At 40.0% G+C, this 19,508-nt stretch overlaps 1 protein-coding gene across 7 annotated transcripts in view; it reads left to right on the forward strand.

The window, feature by feature from the left end:
• The window catches only part of Shtn1 (shootin 1), a 99,509-nt gene that overhangs the window by 58,333 nt on the left and 21,668 nt on the right, over nt 1-19,508 (forward strand). For 4 of the 7 annotated variants that reach the window (XR_013436659.1, XM_078043794.1, XM_078043654.1 and 1 more), the window contains 4 exons: nt 2,048-2,130; nt 9,605-9,714; nt 12,647-12,700; nt 17,696-17,816. Coding sequence is in view for 5 of the 7 variants with exons in the window: in XM_078043794.1 (XP_077899920.1) it covers nt 2,048-2,130; nt 9,605-9,714; nt 12,647-12,700; nt 17,696-17,816 (368 nt within the window). In the remaining 2 variants the exon portion in view is untranslated. Of the gene's footprint in view, nt 1-2,047; nt 2,131-9,604; nt 9,715-12,646; nt 12,701-17,217; nt 17,349-17,695; nt 17,817-19,508 lie in introns of all 7 variants that reach the window. The other 3 variants (XM_078043880.1, XM_078043837.1, XR_013436700.1) reach the window with 2 other exon arrangements.

The following is a 19,508-nucleotide window of genomic DNA, read 5'->3' on the forward strand; positions in this document are numbered from 1 at the left end:
ACTACGAGGTAGAAATTACCACTGAATAATTCCATGTAGGGTGACAGTGGTTTGAAGCTTGATATGGTGAAGTTGAAATGGTGATACACAGAGGCATAATTTTCTTGCCTTTATTAAATGCACTTTTGTCTTGTCTACATATGTGTCCTGTAGGGATAGAGAAAGGCATCGTACCTTTCTTCACTGGTGGTAAGGGTCACTGCTGACACTCCTATTAACAAAAGACAGGCTAACAAGAGATAAGCAAAACCCATTTACTTATGTGACACAAATGTCTTGAGAGTAGAGTCCCAAAGACCTAGGGGAAACTGTTGATATGCTTAGGTTTAAGGAGGAACAGCCAGCCACATGGAAATGTGACTGGAGGGAGGGGTAGAGCTAATGGTAGTAGGCCGAGGAGGGACCCAGCAAGGCCTGTGTGTTCAGTGGTTCCTGGCCTCTGTAGCATTCCTTCCTCTTGAGGATAAGGTTGGACCCCTCTGAATGAGAGTGTCATGACCTACTGTCAGACAAGTAGGTCAGAGGATCTCGTTATGGCCAGTTCCTACATAGAAAGACCAGGGAAGGTTAGAGTATTATTGCTAGTTTCTGTGTCCTACCTACTCTGGGAGAAGAAGAGGGGCGGGAGACAGGAGGGCAGCAGAAGGTCGGAGAGACCCTCCAGGGCCATCTCAGTGTCCTTCAGTTTAAAGTACTAAGCATACCAGGGTGCTGTACTTTGTAGTAGTGTGTTCTGAAACCCAGTGGCCTCTATACTACTATAAATATCAGTGTGGCCTGTTGTTGAAGTTTGTGTAGTTGGAATTTTTATATGTCCATTGTGTCTTCCTCTTCTTACACCACAATAGATTCTGACTCTCCATGTTATATTGTGTGACTGAGGTTCATTCCTGTGCATGATATGTAATACACTTGATGAATGTCTCAAAAGGTGCTTATCCATCACGGTGCTGATGCGCATTTGAGTCCTTACCAGTTCAGGGAATTATAGAAATTCAGTGTGACATTCTTGCACATGTATCCTAGAGCCCAGGTGCTTGCTTTCGATTCTGTAAAGTCTGAGGTTGTGGATTATCTGGATCACAGGATATGTACATCTTCAGCTCCACCAGATAATGCCCATTTTCCAAAATGGCACTATCGGTGTATATACCCTTGTGGTTTGAGAATTCTTCAGCACCAACACTTGATCTTATCAGACATTTTTTTTTTCATACTTGATGAGCAAGTAGTGATATCTCAGTATGGGTTTAACTTTTGTTTCCCTAAAAATTAAGGGAATCAGACAGCTTTCTTGTTTGTATATCAGAAACTTGGATGTCCTTCTATAGTAGCTAAATATTTTTGTCCATTTTTTTTTATTGTGTTGTCTGCTGTTTTCATTGATTTTTTTAAAAAAATTATTTTGTAACTTGTCTTTCTTAGTCCTTATAATATCCTTTAACGCATGGAGGTTTTAAAACTTTAATGTGGTTCAATTTATCATAATTTGAATTTTATATACATTTTAAAAATAGGCTAGAGAAACAGTGGTCTAAATATATTTTATCTTTAAATAGTTGGTCTATCGCATATAGATTCAGATATTTTTATGCCAATATTTGACAAGTAGAGATTTATTGATAACATATACTGCTTTTTTATATGAAACATTTCCTAATTCTCTCATCTCTTCTTTTTCCCTAAAATGTAGTAAATCGATAGCCATTTCTGAATTTTACATATGAATTTTTACATAGTGAATATTTTCCTGTATCTGTTTTCCTTTGTAAATATGTATGCATTGTTTCAGTAACCATAGCAGTCCCTTCCTCTGGTGATTACTTTGGTTTTGCACAGAAAGGAATGAGACATATTTCTTTCCCTCAAAAAGATGAAAAAATTTAACAGTATCAAAAATGAAAATAGATTACATAAATTCTGTGTTCATGCATCTGCAGAAGAGTTGGACTTTGATTATTTAGGATCTGTACATTTTTATCTGTTGGATCGTAAGGTACATAATAATCTCCAGTAAGATCTGTTGGTCTTTTTCTTTTTACCAAAGATCCCTCATGTCCATGATCCGGAAACGGTCCCACCCCAGTGGCAGTGGTGCTAAGAAAGAAAAGGCAACTCCACCAGAAACAAGTAAGCATCATGTCTGTCTGGGTTACCTTAAGCAGTTGGTGATGTCAACTTTTCAACAGTTCACACATTTGTCATATGAATAGTGTGACTTTGTGAACAGGTTTTTGGAAGAGTGAAAGCAGCTACAAGAGTGAAGCAGGTGGCTAGGGGTAGAGCTCAGTTGGTAGAGTGCCTGCCTTGCATGCACAAGGCCCTGGGTTCAATCCCCAGCATCAAAGGAAAAAAAAAAAGAAAGAAAGAAAGAGCGAAGCAGGTGACTGTCCTTGCCTTCCTGCAGTCGATTGATTGGAGGAGATAAGTGCATGCACATGGCACTCTAATGGAAGGTACACTGGGAAATATGTTTTCATTAAAAACCAAGTGCTTTGGGGTGTAACAGGCAGTGATCCCAAATGAGGGATTAGAGGAAAGACTTCGTAGAATTGAGAGCAAGCGAATGGGACTTTATCAGGGACTTAAGAGTGGACTACAACAGTGTCAGGTACTGGAAATGTAAGATATAAAAGTCACATTCCACTGTGACTACACATAGTATGAACAAGTGAGCATCTGTGCAAATATGTGATTGTTTAAATACAGGTTTTGGCGAGTACAGTGGAGGAGGAGTACAGGTTTCTTGGAGGTTATAGAGTGGACCTCTGGTGTCAGAGGTGATGCTCAAGCTGAGTGGCCATACATTTAGGACATCGGGGTGAGGTGTTCAGGGTCAGTGCAGTCCAGGTAGCGAGCAGGATGTTCAAAACTGCAAAGTGAGGTAGGAGCTTGGTGTGCTAGAAAACCAGGAGAGCACTGCTAAGGTTGCAGCATGGGAGCCGGAGAGGAGGATTGACAGTAGGCAGGAGCCAGATTCTGGAGGCTAGAGAGAAGATTTTGGAGTTTCTCCTAAGAGCAGGAGACTTTTTATTTTTTTAATATTTATTTTTTAGTTGTAGTTGGACACAATACCTTTATTTATTTATTTATTTTATGTGGTGCTAAGGATCCAACCCAGGGCCTCACATGAGCCAGGCAAACGCTCTACCACAGAGCCACTACCCCAGCCCTAGAGCAGGAGAACTTTTAAAATAGGGGTGTAACATGATGAGGTTTGTCTTTTCTAAATTAAGAAAAAAATCACTGTCTGCAATAAGTAACAGAGAATAGACTGTAAAGGATGAGAATAGACAAGAAGAGATTGTAGCCATTCAGGTGGATGTTGACGGTGGCTTTGATCAGATGGTGGCATGATGGATGAACTCAGGAACTGCTGAGAGAGGCAGAATACACAGGACTCTGGAAGTCATTGGAGATGGAGAAATAGAAGACAGCACCAGTAGACAGAATGGAGGGAGAAGATGCACAGAGCTGTCAGCAGTTTGGGGGCAGCCACTGTGACAGCAAAGGCTGAAAATTGCAGGGCCAGACCTTGCTCCTTTTGTTAAGGTTTGGGCCTTCCAGGAAACTGAGGCAGCACACAGGCCCTCCTTCAAACTCAGATTTTTGTGATCAAGTCAGAAAGATTACAGACATGTAACTCAGAATAACAAGCATGAGTTTATTGAAGGACAGGAAAAGGGAAAGGGGACACTATCAAGGGAGACGTCCTCTCAGGAGAGGGATAGCATGCCTCTCCTGAACTCTAGTTTTGTTGGGAATTTCAAAGAAGTTTCCAGAGAGTCCAGCCCAGGTCCACCTCCTGACATGTGACTGACAGCAGAATGACATCAGACTTTCAAGTCCCCATTGCCATGACAACTCTGGGTCACTTGGCCCATGCTGACTGGTTCTAATTGGATTCTTAACCATACATTCTTACAGATTTTATGATTAGAAGGAACTATCTTTATCTCCTTGAGTTCTGGAATCTGATCTGTGAAAAGAGTCACAAAAGTCTCCCCCTTCAGGGTAACTTGGGTTCCTTTTTTTTTTGGTCCTGGGGATTGAACTCAGGGGCACTCGACCACTGAGCCACATCCCCAGCCCTATTTTGTATTTTATTTAGAGACAGGGTCTCACTGAGTTGCTTAGCGCCTTGCTCTTGCTGAGGCTGGCTTTGAACTCATGATCCTCCTGTCTCAGCCTCCTGAGCTGCCAGTATTACAGGCATGTGCTGCCGTGCCCAGCTTGGGTTCCTTCTACCAACATTATTTGGGGCCTACTTTTCTCCTGCAGATAACAGGTAGTCTGCTGAGGAATGTGATATATACTGTCCACTTAAGCCAGATAGGGCTGCAGGTAAACTGATTTTTGGAAAAGAAAGCATGTAGAGATCAGCACAGTAGGCCCACTTTATGGAATTATCCCCTTAGCCTCCTGTTCCCACCACTCACTTCTGTCCCTATCACTTTAGGCCTGTAGAACCTGACCTATTAGAAAGCATCAGCATTTGCCTAGATGGAGCCCAGGTATACACATGAGATCCTTCTAGAACCTCTTTTCCCCACTTCAGGCCAGCTGTTGCATGTCATTGATAGTGTGACAATTTCTGATCATAGATCTAATTGTGTTGTCCTACATTTTATGACATGCTTCTCCTTGCATGAGCACAGAACTCACATTTTATATTCTGCCTATAGGTTACTTGTGTGTTCCAGGAGCTTCCTTCTCCTCTTCTTACTAATTAGTATTAATAATACAAATGAATGACTCATTAGTATGAGTTACTATAACATTTCACTTTAATTTTTTTTTTTTTTTTGGTATTGCCAGGAATCAAACCCAGGACCTTGTGCATGCCAGGAAAATGCTGTACCACTGAGCCACATTCCCAATCCGACTTCATATTCTTTTCCTTTAAGTATTTAATGTCTTCCGCTCTGGAGTCTGGTGTTGGAGATATTTCCAGTTACTTGTCTGCTCCATGAGCAGATTACAAGCTTTTTGCAGGTTTACTCTTCTCTGCAGCTGCCGACAGCACTCATGGTATTGAATGGGTTGGGTTTGGATTTAGTCTTTTTTTTCTGATCAGGAACCTTGCAACACCAAAACAAATGAAAGCTGATTTCATCTCTGGGAATTGGCTTTCTATGCCTGCTTCCTGCTGCCCTTTGGAATCTGTTCTTCTTCATGTTTACGGGACTTTGAGGCAAATTCTGTTTTGCAAGAGGCATTGCAGGAATCCAAGTAGTCCTGAGGCTTTTGGTGATTTCCAGGGCAGCTCTGCTCTTGAGTTACGGGCTATTGATTTTGCCTGACACAGGAATGAAATTTTTTTTTCATATTTTTAGGGGAACAATTAGTATATTTTCAAGGAGGGCAATCAGAATAGAATGTTTCTTCCTTCAAAACAGATCACATTGTCTTGCTAATCTCAACAAAAAATTTAAGTATTTTTAATTTAAAATCTTTCTAATTAAAAAAACGTATTCTAGAACTTCTTAACCCTCAGCATCAGGAGCCATAGTATTTTCCTCATGCAAATGACATTCTATTAACAATTGATGAAATGTGGCGGTATTTCCTCCCATATCCTTGAGCTACTGGATTGTTATTTTGGAAATCTTAAATAATTACTGACACAGAAGTTGCTCATGAGATTTTTGCAATGAAGAGACCTAAAAATTATGCAGCTTGAATGACATGTACTGTAGCTAGAGGTGGCCGGAGCAGCATCCTATCTGTCTGGCAGAGTGGTTACTGATAGTGTCTCCTTAATTGTGCACATGGTTATTAAATATACAGTGAACAAATGCAGAGCATCAAATGTTAGTATCATCTGGGACATGTTGGGATTCTCATTTATAATGTAGGGACTGTCACACTATCACTGTGTTTTCTTTCTTATGTCAGTACTGTATGATGGTTTTTAAAATTTGGTTGATAAGGTTTTCAGAATTTATGAGTGGGGAATTCCTAGGTTTTTTCCCTTAGAAAGCTTGGTAATAAATTAGGTCAGTGGAATATTTTAGTTGTAGTTTTAAGATCTGAGTAAAATAAATTATTATAAACTTTGGAATTAATAGCGCTGATTGTTTATAAGAATATTTAGTAGGTCAATTCTAAGATTTCAAAGTTATGCCTGCAGTTTATGATATATTTCAGGAATTAATTTGTTGATTTTATTTTAACCTCTCCGTGACTCAGCTTGCTAATCTCTATAACAGGCATAAGTACAGTAGTCCTTCTTTTCTATAGTCTACTTTTCTGTATTTCAGTACCCTTGATCAACCACAGTCTGGAACTATTAAAGGAAAATTCTAGAAACAAATATAAGTTTTAAATTGCTTATTTAAAGTAGTACTGTGATGAAATCTCATGTTTCCAGTGTATCCACACTGTATATGCTACCAACACAGTGGAGAGAAAAACAGCCACATTCACATGAGTTTTAGTACATTATATTGGTATCATAGTTCTGTTTTTGGTTATTATTGCTAGGCTTTCACTATGCCTAATTTAAACTGTATCAGAAGTATGTATATATAGGGAAAAACCTAGTATACAAATGGTTCAGTACTTTCCAAGATTACAGGCACCCACTGGGGATCTTGGAACACATTCCTGTAGGTAAGGGATAAATACTATAATTCCTATTTTATGGAGTTGTTCTGAGGATTTCTGGGTCTCATACCATGAAAAATGTAGGACCCAGCACATAGACAATACTCAAAATGGTAGCTAAGGAAAATGGGCAAGATAGCACCTGTTCTATGGGAAGACAAGGAAAGTGCTGATTTCAGTAGATTCTAGCAATGTTGTAGTGACCATACAGAAAATTTAAATTTATTCAGCCACAATGTGGTTGGTTTTTTTTTTTTTTAAATTTTGTACATCATGGCATAAAGCCATGAGGGTTTTTTTTTTTTCTTTTTTAAAAGAAAGTTAGCAAAATAGAAAAATAATTCTGTGGGATTTAGAAATTTATTTTAGCTTCTTCTAGGTAGTAACAGAAGATTTTATTGAGTAACAAGGTGATGGTTTCATCTGTGGGGTTTTTTTTTTCCTCTCTTTTTTATTTTCTTTTGAGGAGCTAACTTATTTTTCAAGTGGGTCTTAAAATTTAAGCCCCAATTAATTACATGTAGCTTTCTGATCCAAGACTGACCTTGAAGCACTAACTCAAAGAACATTTGATTTTATTTTCCTGTGGCAGTTCAATAACATTAGACCTGTTGTCTTCATTTGTCCCTTTTCTTTAATCTCCAGTATCCTGCATATTTCTATTGTCCCACTGATTACATGCTTTTGTGAGACAATTACCAACTGCGTGATTGCAGAAAGAATTACAAAACATACCATGAGCTCTCTGTAGGCAATTCTTGCCAATTTATTAGAACTGCTTAATAGTTTAGAAGTTCATATAGATTGCTTTTTGCGATTTCAAAAACAGGGTCTGTGAGAGAGAAAGCTTGTGCAGCCAGCCTAGCTCTGCCCTTGTGTTGCGCCTGAGTAGGGAATCTGATAAGAGCGATTTCTTTTCCTTAAGACCAATTAAGCTTTTACATTTGAAAAAGGCTGAGAAATTAAAGCCTGGTTTATAATCTGTACACAATACAGATAGTGGCACTTCTCTGAATTATCACTATGATTCTGGCAAGCAAATATAAGAAACTACTTTAAATTCCTGCTATGTTAGATGCTGTAGCAGATTTGAATGGTGTTGACCATAATTCTCCATCTGTCTGCCTTAATTAGTTTTTGTATGGTGCATTTAATTGGGTTTCAGTCATTCCTTGCAGAGTGCTAATCTGTTTGTAGGCGGTGTTCCTATTGCCACGCAGCTCTTCCCAGTCTCACTCAAAATGGCAGCCTCTCTGAAAAATCAAGTGTGTTTTGTAGCTATTTTCTCAGTTCCCAGGAATGAATCTCATACTCATGGCAGATGTGGGTTTTATCTCTCCTGATTTTGAACAGGGTCAGCAAAAGCACCAGAGTGTACAATAGAGATTCAGGTAGCACATGAATGCGCCGGTGAACAAACGAATTTCCCCCACAGCAATGTGTTGTCTGTCCACCTGATGGTGTTGGCAGGCTATTGGGAGAAGATGCCCTTAAGGGCCCGTGATTGATGGGCCTGCAGTTCTGTCACTTTTCATTTCCTGGTGCATGTGTTCTACCTTTGGTGACCAGGTTTCCCATGTTGCCTGATAAAGATACTATTTTGACTTTTGAAGGGAAAATTGTTATTTGGATATTGAGAAATTTTAGTTCCCAGCTTTTTGGTGACTTCTTAGGATGACAAAATGCTCTTTGAAGTGCGGAGTGCATCAGCAGCCTGCAAGACATGGTGAGTGTGGCAGAGATGCCGTCATTGTGCTGCTGCAGAGGTTGGGGGAACCTCGCGACTCCCTCACTACTCCCCTGGGCACTCCTGTATGAGGAAGGAATACCCGTAGTTAACCTGAGACCTTTCCAAAAGCACCAGCCAAAATTTAGGCCTCTGTGGCTCAAGGCCTAACACAAGTGCCAATCTGTTGGAGGGTACAGGTGTGATCTCCTCCTATTAGAAGCCAGCCTTTGGGGGTTATTTTCACTCAAATAGTAAAAATATTAATATCCAGTTAAAGCCAAAACTTCAGAGGTCATCTGTCAGTTAAGTCCTTGTCAAGTACCATTTGTCAGGCAGTGTGGTATCTACTGAAGGCACCGACTAGAAGGTCCTCATGAGACACTCCAATTTAATACATTGGCTGAGTTAAATGGAGATGAACAGAACTTCTAGAACCACATCAGTGGTGACAAGTGTTCCAAAGTGTTTCTGTGCTTTTGGCCAAGATATTCTACAAGAGAGAGGTTTAATCAACAGGTTTAAGCTAAACTCAGTTGCATTCATCTAGTTGATATACACCTCAACAGGTTTATTTGTTTTGCAGCAAAATAATTCAAAGGTTAGATAATAGTTGAAATTTTTAATCACATTTAATTACCTAATCACAATTATTGCTGGCTGTATGTTTTCTTTAACATAAAGAGCTTTAAAAGACTTGAAAAGGTTTGTTTAAATGTTTCCATTCCACATGATTCGTAAACAAAAGGTGGGAGTTTAAAAATAGATTTTATTTCTCTGCTATCCATCTTTTGACTATGGATTTCTTCCAACAAGAAAAACATCTCTGATCTTTTTTTCAAATAGGCTTTGGACTGATTTCTTTGACATAGAATGTATTGTAACTTATAAAAAAGAAATTTGAGGAAAAGATGAATGATTATTTGGAAAGGGACACAGTCTCATTTTTAAAATACCTAGAGATATCCAAGTTTATTCTTATGTTGATGAATGAACAAAATCTACTTTAACCTAGGTGAAACAATATTTACTTCCATATTATAAATTTGATCTTAATCGGTATAAGTTTTACTCTTCAGATCTTTTAAGAAATTTTTTTAAAAAAACCATTTCTGCCTGGTGACTGCTAACTTTAGTAAATTATTATGTTCAGCAACTGTCTGAAAAATCACTGTGATTAATTACATAGTGCAATCTTCAGTCACCAAAGATAGGAATTAGCTGTTTTCTTGTAACCTAAGATGATTTATGTCTGTTTTCTTTGAACAGCGGAGGAAGTCACGGATCTGAAGAGGCAAGCAGTCGAAGAAATGATGGATAGAATTAAGAAGGGAGTTCATCTTAGACCTGTTAATCAGACAGCCAGACCGAAGGCAAAGGTATGCAGTGGCCACTTGCTCCTTTCCCCTTGATATTTCCTTTTTTTAATGTAAAAATTTGGAAGTTACAGGACCAACTTTTGAGTTTCAGATAAGTCTAAGGTATCATGAAAGCTTTTTACTTCTGTATAAGCCTGTTTTGGGGGGACTTTTTGACCCTTGGTGTGAACCTAATCAGGATAGAAAGTAAGCCATGTATATTGCAGGCAGCTGCTGTCCCCTCTAGACGGACTTTGATATGTACTGTCACGTCAAACAGGGATTAACAATTGTGACTCCCTTTCCTGTCTTTGTCAGGAATCTGCTGAGTCCTCTGTGCCAGGCACTGGGCCATGAGGCAGTAGACAGAACAGAGAGCACTCTTGCCTTCTGAGGCTCCACGTTAGTGGGGTCACAGGATAAGGGGAGAGCAGAGCTAAGGCAGTACAGAACTGAAGGAGCGAGTGAGGATGGATGGTCTGCCTGTGCGACCTGTACCTCATCTGCTGCCTCCCAACCCAGATGCAGCCAGCCCTCGGGGTCTGCCGAGGTGCTGAGTCCAGTCAGTACTGCTCCCCTCCCTATGTGTGTGTCACCTGGAAAGAGACCCAGTAACAATTCTTGACATTTTTCTTGAAAAATGTTCTTTCTTTTTCTACTCTGATCAGGTGTGAACAGACAGGTTTTCTTCCTTCTTTCTCTTCCTTTTCACCAGACTTTCTGGTTTTTCTCTCTTGTACTCAAGGGTGCCCCTCTGCACTTCCTGAATCTCTCCTGCTGTGGTGACTAGTAGTAATTCTGGTGAACTGTTAAGTGACCATTTTGTCACAGGCAGGCAAGATACTCAGGCAAGGAGGGGTGGCTGTGGCATGGCTGTGCATGGGTAGGTGATGAAAAAGAGGGCAGAATGACAGCTCCAAGAGTGGAGGTGCACCTGGTGGGACAGAAACTTCAGCCAACCAGGCAGAGCAGGTCAGTCTGTGCCCCAATGACCTGGAAGCCGTTTCCCAAGCAAAGGTCACAAAAATTAACCAGAAGGGAAGCAGTGTAGAATGACCATGGAACGGGTCGAGGGCTGGCATCAGGGCCCTGGCACTGCCACCAGCTTCCCTACAGCTTTTCCTGTACAAAATGGGTCAGCATCTGCCCTCTCTGATTCATGAGTTGTTGTCAGGATCAAATGAAATAAAATATGAAAACACTTTAGAAAATGTAGGGTCTGAGTGCTTGTCTTAAACAGAATACGTTCTTACGACTGTCGTGCCGCAACTATTATGGAAAGAATAAGCAAACCCAGACTATTACTAGAGAAAAATGCAGTGTCATAAAGAAGCAAAATTAGTTTAGAGAACAATGTTGGAAACTTCTTAAACCGTGAGCAATTCATGTTCTACACGTACCTTTCATTTTCAGAATATCACTCTGCAATCTTTCTTTCCTCCCATGACTCTTCCAGCAGTTATACATGGTTTAATGTCAGTTCAAAATTGAGAAAACATCCCTCATCAGTGGATGCCGGGGTTATTCGCTGGTAACTATTAAACTGTGTAGACTAGGGCTGAGTGACCGCCAGGGTCACTGCTTGCTCGAGTGTGGACTGCCTCCCCAGTGCCATCAGCGCTTTTCTAAGCCATCCCATGTGAGAGGCTGCCAGAGGTGGCCGCCTCAGGGCCGCTCACGGGGCGAGGCAGCACCTTCATGCCTCTCGCAGGGCAGTTTGTTCAGAAATGAGAGTTGAGATGTGCACAGCTTCCCTGTAGGAGTCCTGCTGCCTTGGGAAATACTAATGTACCTGCAGGGTCTTGAAGTTCCTTGACATTGCAGTGGTGCTGATGGACAGCTGGAGTTGGTGTCTCAGAGCTTGGGCTCCACTGCGGGCGTGTGTGATTCACAGAAAACCCAGCCCATGGGAACTGAATGCCTCAGTCTGTTTTTTTTCTATCTTCATTTTTTAAAAAATTGAAATGGGATCTTATTTTTTTACTACCTTTGGAGGGGAAAGGAATGTGGTGTTATTGATTGCTTCCCATTTCTTGACTCTTTTTCTGGCCATGGGAGGCTCCAGGGTCCCATCACTATATCTTGCCAAGTTTTCTCTTTATCTCAATCCTTTATGGAAGGAAGTGGGAGTCAGGGGATCTGAGGCCTTTCCTGAGCTGCTTTTCATAAGGGCCCAGGCTCAATTTGCCCTCCTTTAAGGTGGTTGAGAATTCAGAGACTGTTAGGTATTGTGGAATAGGCAGAAATTACCCAGAAGTTCATTTAAAATTATTTCATTGTTGGTGTGTCCAGAAGAGAGCTGGACTTGGATTCTAAACACTTGCCTCAAATCCTACCTTTCCTCATGAGATGCAATAATTGGGCTGCCCCTCAGAGGCCCCTGACTGCTCTGGCAGCCAGGCATGCTAATGTGAGCTATATTCTTCCCAGTTCCTTCTCTCCTAACTCAGTCCTCTTGTGAGATTCATGAAACAAGATCTGCCAGTCCCTCCTGGAGCTACTGGAGCAGAGAGAGGCTTAGCCCCTCGCCAGCTCCCTGCTCTGCACCCTCTTCTCTTTCTTCCTTGTTTATTGGCAGAGGTCCAGCTGTGCATGTAGAGAACAGTTGATATAAAAAAATTCTGAGCATTTTGGAACCAAATCTTTCAAATCTGATGTTTGCCAAATCTTTCCCATCTATGATGATAATCAAGAGGTACAAAATGATGTTTAAGAGATGGTAACACAAGCCCTTTTGTTTTAAATGTATAACTTCTAATTTTTGGTTCGATTCAAGCTTGGGAACATTAACATGGCTAATATTTTTTCCAAACCTTAAGACGTAGATGTAATTTAAAATTATATAGCCATACATTGCACCAATATAAGCTGTCAACAATTTGCAATACAAAATATCGTTGGTAATTTTAAATTGAATAACTAGTAATTTTTTTTTTCCTTCTCAAAATTGTAGCCAGAATCTTCAAAAGGCTCTGAAAGTGCAGTGAATGAACTAAAAGGAATACTGGTAAGAATAGATACTGGTTTATTGTTTAATTAATGGATAAAGGAAAGGAAAATATTGTTACTGTCTATTTTTTTATGGTGATTGTCTGTTTTATTTCCATTTAATTCACATTTCCTTCGACAGCTCACTTGATTGTACTTATGGATTTCTCTATCACATGTTCGAATAACGTATCAAATATCACTTTGCTCTTTCTACTCTGAAAGAGTGGTTACACTTCCACCAAAGTCATTGTTTCCTGTTCTTGCCCTCTAATCCTGGCATTGTAGCATGAAGGTCAAGTGTCTGGCCATATGTGGGGATCAGTACGTGTCTGTGAATAACAGCACTATAATAGATGGGTAGTGCTTTACATGGAGAGCGCTTTCCCTTGATGGGTGAAAGTGGGATTCTTGACACCTACATGTAAACCTGAGCTCCCACCCAGATATGTTCATCTCAGGGTCACAGTCTGCTTTTTCCCACAGTTGAAGCAATTATTTAGTGAAAAATTGGAGGGTACAATAAGAGACCCTTTCTATATGCTAATTTCATTTTCTAAAGGTAATTCATATTTGTTGGAAGAGTGCATAACGTCCATCTCTAGTTCTATTTCTGTTTTCCAAAGTGGGAGCTTTTTCCAATGGAGGAAATTGCTGCCCTCTCCAAATGTCCCTTTCAGAGACAAATGCCTCACGTAGCAAGTGCTTCAGACACAGAGCTCTATTTTCAGACCCTGTTCCAGTCCCAATCCCGTTATTTTGCACAGTGAGTCTGTGATGTGGGGGCGGAGGTGCGGGACTGATACGCCCCTGTTTGTTGTTACTGTGCTAATTATGCGTTGCGTGCAGACATCACATAATGACGGCAAACAGAATTATTTTCATCAAGCGTGTCTTCAAACAGTAGACTTAACGTAGAATGGCTTAATTAGTTTGCTTTAGTTTTAAGTGAGTGGGATTAGCCCTGAAGAGAGGTGTATCACTGGCTAACAGTGGTGGTCTACCTACAGAATCAAGGATTAAAACCACTGAAAAAAAAGCGATGTAGTTATTATCTAATGGCTTCTTTAATCAGAAGATTTTGTTACCCAGTGTTCAGTTAAGGAGCACTGCCTAGGACAGTCCCTTTTATTGTCTCTGCATTAGGATGCTAATTAATGTTGATGAAGATGTCCCCAGGAGCACTCTGAGGTGCTGGAGAGAGTTCTGATCCTCTCTATTAGTATAGAGAACATACTGCACTTGACTTATGTGTTTGGCTTATTTTTAAAATTAGAAATTTATATGAGAAACATGGTAACACTTGATTATTCAGGTTACTCCCCTCCCTGACAATTCTGGATGGTGGCAAGTTACTGGATCTCAGCAATACTTTCTTGGGGGAGAGGGAGGCCCAGAACAACATGACCCTTGTCAGGCAAGCGCTCTACCACTGAGCTACACCCCTAGCTCCAAAGATATTCTTAAGTATAATATTCTCTATAATTTTTTGCCACTCCAAGGAGAGAAATTTGAGAAATTATTTACAAATTATAAAAATTTTAAAGTCATATTTTGCAAGTTGCTCCCATCCTTCTTGCCCTAGATCTATTATTAGATTGTTCTACCTTATTTGGCATTAGTGGATCTCTAGTAGTTATTATTTTGGCAATATAATTTCTTTGTATTAAGTATCTTTTAAAAATGGACCTCATGATCCTGTACCCACCTCTGCAATAAGCTTCAATTCTCCTGTACCCCAATAGAAGTTTCTGTTGAGGGACAGCAGACTCTTTGTAACTCCCAATCAACTGGAGTCAGGAAACCAGGCACATTCTTATGAGAGAGGCAGAACCAGCCCCCAGCTCACCTTGCTTCTGGTGCTTCTTGCCAGGATTCTGACTATTAGGATTATCAAGGGTGGTACCCAGCGTTACAATCACAGCAAATGAGAAGCAAATGTAGAAAAACACCAAAAAGCTCATAGTTTCACGCTGGAGTGGAGAGCAAGCACCTTTGTGTGCCAAGAGGCACTAGGAAATATGTGTTCAGTTAGTTCTCTTCCAGGACTGAACCAGGAAGCAGCTCAGTAAAGGATATTTTGCAGTGGAATGTGACTCAAGGTCTAACTAAGCCTTAGAGATTTGGTCGGCTGCTGAGCAAATCTCACATGAAGGAACAAATGTCTGATTTGGGGGGAGTTGGAAAACTCTACTCTATATTTTGAGTTGTACAATTTTTAAGGTATTAGTATGGTGCAACTCATTATTCCAAACCTACTTCCAGTTAATTTTTAAAGCTGTATATTTTTAGATAAAATATGTGTAGTTCATCTCTCATAGTTACTACACAAGTTTTAAGGTTTAGGAAATGACCGAATCACTTCAGTCATTTTAAAGCCACTCTAAGTGGCAGTGGTGATTCCTGAAGAATAAATCTAAATTCAGTTAGCTCCAAACCAAAGAAACAAAAACAAAACAAAAACAACTTTAAACAAATTGTCTTAGGTCTTTTTCAAACATTTTCAGTTTTTCAAAGTACATAGGAATTGTTGAACAGTTCATTTTGCCATCTGAGATCAGTGTAGTGAGCACTTAGCAAACATGGAGCCTAAGAGGGTTTCATGTTCAGGGTGGTGTGAGGTAGAAGGAACCCTGGTTTGAGAATTAACAGAAGATTTTGTTACCCAGTGTTCAGTTCTAAGGAGCACTGCCTAGGTCAGTCTGGACCTTGCCCAGACCCTTCAGCTCACCACTGAGTTTGAATTCTCTTTGTAAAATGAAGGAATTGTATGTACCACATGGTTAATGAGCCAATTTCTCATTCTCAAATTCTGTTATTCTACCATAGATAACCAAGATTACTTTATGAGCCCAACTCTTTGTTTCTGCTGAGAGTTTAGAATCTTTGTCATCCAAGTTGCCTGTAGATTTAAAGTTTGCTTTTGTATTTGTTTACTCAACCACATCAGGCAGTAAGTGGAGGAAGAAGTTAGGCTCAAAGGTAAGAACTTGGAAAGTGGACTTCCTCCATCTCAGGTATGACAGGATAGCTTACTATAGTCAGGAATTTGGGGGAATAATTGTGTTATCCACATGAAAAAAACTAAATGATGTTGTGAAAGATAAATTTAACAATAGAAAATACCCTACACTTTTTCTTTGAATTAATACCAGCGATTAGGAAAAACCATAGTGTCCTTGACATTCAAACAAAGTATTAAATTTTATAAGTTATTTCAGTAGTGATAACTAAGTTTTCAAACATCTGGTAGCATATTATACAGATGGTATGAAGTATTATAAATACACATGATATGGGGATAGTTGTTCTAGTACACGCTTTTCAAGTTTTATAAAGTAGCTATAGTTCTGTTTTGTCAATGACAATCATACTTCACTCTGTTTCTCTTCAATAACTAAATACTGACCTGCAATGTTAAATTTAACAGGTCATCGTGGTTTTTAATTATAAAATAAGCTACTGTGGTATTATATATGATGTGACTTTCCTTTTCATATGTCTTATGAATTTTTGTAGTAAGTGCAAAGCAAAAAGAGGTACTTCCATAGAAAGAAGTACTATATTAAATATGAGCCTTATCTGATTGAAATATGAGCCTTATCTAAGTATTTCACACATGAGTTGTGAAGGTAGCTGACAGCAAAATAATATAGTCTCCTAATCTTATTAGTCAATTTCCCTCCAGACAGCAGGATACTTTTTTTATAACTTCAAACAGATAGTAGGGGGTGGGGGAGTGGGGCACTTTTCCTAAACAAAAGCAACATAATAACCTATATCAATATGAAATTTGTAAACGTCTGATTTTACAAGGACCTTTTTTTTTATTTTATAGTCTAAAGAAGAAACACAGGTTACTGTTTTTTAGCAGGTAGAATTCTTAGAATCTTCCAGAAGTTGGCATTAGGGGGGAACAGGAGTGAGGCCAGAGCTTAGTGAGTTCAGCTGTTCAGACGCTGGCTTGGTAATTAGCCTGGGTGGACAACAGCTCCTTCTGACTCAGGCATGAAGTCTGGCCAGTTATATTGGACTTGAGTTCCTTTATCCTCTGATCAGAAGACCATGGTTCTCCTGGCTCCTCCCTCCACCCCAAGCCTCTGGCATAGCTGAGGAGAACCACTTCACAGAAAGAGCGGACCTTTCTTCTGAAAACCTGGTAATGTTGAAGTGCTACATCCTTAATACAGTGGAGAAGCACATCACCCATATTCTCTACAAACCCTTGACTAGAAGTGGAGGTGGAAAGCATCGCTCTCCCTCTGTCACAGGGGCAGGGAACCCCTGCAGGGATCTTTGTCTTCTTGGAAGTCGGTGCCAATTTAAGCAGGAGCACAGCGGGATGCTTCTCTTGTTTCCTCCAGTGTCTTCTGGGCCCTGCACAGCACCTCCACTATCACCTCTGTTAGGAACATGGAGTTGGATGCCTCCCTGTGTGCTTATAACTCTCTTCTTGCACACTGAAGTCAAGGTGTGATCAGGGCAGTCCTTCTTCAGATAGGCCACCTGGGAGAACATAGCCTGCTTCCTTTGCAGCCGCAACACCATTGTCACCAAGTGTGCAATGGGGGGTCCCTCTCTCTGAAGAATCAGCCACACACTTTTTTAGTGCCTCAAGGATTTGGGTTCGGTGGCTCATGGCTGCTGTATCAAGATACCCTTCTAAGGTGAGTTTGATATATCCATTCTCTTCTCCACTGATCAACACGTATCAGAATCTTAAAGGTCATTGGGCAAGGACTTTCCCAGTGGTGAATTTCATACTCATCTCATCATCAAGAGGTGTTCTCGTTCTGCTCTTCTGATGCAAAACCAGCATCTCCCTCGTCAGCAACATCTTCTTAAATGCTCAACCCTCTGTTGAGGATGTGCACATTTAAAATATATGTACAGCAAATTTGTTTCCTAATTCCATTCAAATTCTGGTAATGTTCTGTTGGTTTGGTTTTTGTAATTTTTTTGTATATTGTATTAAGACATTAACCTTTTTGTTTTTGTTTTGTTTTTACTTTAGGGGACACTTAACAAATCCACTAGTTCAAGAAGCTTAAAATCCCTTGACCCTGAAAACAGTGAAACTGAGTTAGAAAGGATTTTGCGTCGCAGAAAGTTGACAGCAGAAGCAGATAGCAGTAGTAAGCCGTTTGAATTCTCCATAGTTCTACTCTTCACCTCTGAAACCTCTTCCTTTAAATCCCTATTTAGCTTGAAATAATCTTTTAAAAATTACTGTTAAAATGCTTATTTTTAATATGAGTGAGAAGTAGTGGATGGGCAAAGGTATTCATGGATATCTCATAAGAACTCACATATTTTTATTCATTGGTATGTCTGTTTACTTATTCATTTGTAGGTAATCAGGCATTTATGGGCCTGATTTGGTGTTTGGCCAAGAATATAGCATTGAGTCCAGGCTCTGGAACCAGACTGCCTGAGTTTGCCTCCCATCTCTGTCACTTGCTTGCCGATTGTCCTTAGGCCTCAATTTCTTTATTGATAGCATAAGGACAATGAAAGCACTGTTCCATGGGCTTGTTCTCAGGGTTAAGGAAGTGAATACAGGAAAGGTGCTTAGCACTGTGCCTGGCCCAAGTAAGCACCTGATAATTGGTAGTTTTAGTAGTAATTACATATTAGTTACAAATGCAGAGAGACTATCTTTTCTCTTCATGGCCAACCCTGTCCCAGACTAAAGGTGTACCATCTGAACAAAGCCTGGGCTCAGTATGGGTTCCAGTCATGTTAGCCACATTTTAGGCCTCAAAATGTGTGCCAGAACTGACTTTGTATATCTTTGGTTGTTTTCATCAGCTTGGTCCTGGGAATTAGCAGAAGCCTTTATAGGTTCCCTCTTTTGGAGGTGGAGGTGGAAATACAGCCATAGCTGATGGGCTGAATCTCTTAGGCTCAACTAGGTTGATTCTATATAGTCCATTGTAACTTTTAAATCTGCAAACAATTGAGCCGTGTTGACCAAATTTAAGTTTTAAGAATATTAAAGGTGGGATTTTGATGATTAGCTTCTAGTTTTTTTGTTTGTTTGTTTGTTTTTGCAACACTGAGGATTGACCCCAGGGGCACTCTACCACTGAGTTACATCCCTAGCTCTTTTAATTAATTTATTTGTTTTAGACAGGGTCTCACTAAGTGGCCCAGACTGGCCTCAAACTTGCATTCTTGCCTCAGCTGCCTCAGTTGTTGGGATTCCAGGTGTGTACCACCCAGCTTCAAGCACTAGTATTTTTTTTAAAGACTTTACTTACACAACTGAGTGAATTGATTCCTTGAATCAAAATCTGCAACATTCTAGCCGAACTTTATTATAAAAGGATGAAGCCTCTGTTGTTGTTGTTTTAAATTTAGCTATTCAGTCTGCAGTTTGGTTTGCAAATCCTGTTAAAATCCTGCAAGGACTCTTCCTTTTAATCCCTAAAATAACCACCTGTCAGGAAATTTAAAGGGGTGCATGAGACACTCTTAGGTTGCTATACAAGTGTTTATGCAGCTTCTATATGAGTTATTACTCATCTGGTGTCTTGTGCTTGAGTCACTCATTCCAGTATTTCAGCTTAGTGTTTTAGGACTTTGTGGGTGACATTTTAGTTGCTGTCATTTACAGTTCGTGCTTTGCCATAGACCTTTTTGTTCCTCCAGAAGTATTTCTTCATTCACAAATTTGATCAAACATGCAACTCTCACAGTTTCAGTTAGTTTTCATTGGAAGAAATGAGGAGACACTTTCATTTTAGTCAGATTGGAAATAGGAATAATTCTAAGTGGAGAAAGGAACATATTTTAGAGGCGTGGTAAGGACCTTTTGTTTTTTC

This window comes from Ictidomys tridecemlineatus, chromosome 1 (genome assembly GCF_052094955.1).
Source record: "Ictidomys tridecemlineatus isolate mIctTri1 chromosome 1, mIctTri1.hap1, whole genome shotgun sequence".
NCBI classification, from domain to species: domain Eukaryota; kingdom Metazoa; phylum Chordata; class Mammalia; order Rodentia; family Sciuridae; genus Ictidomys; species Ictidomys tridecemlineatus.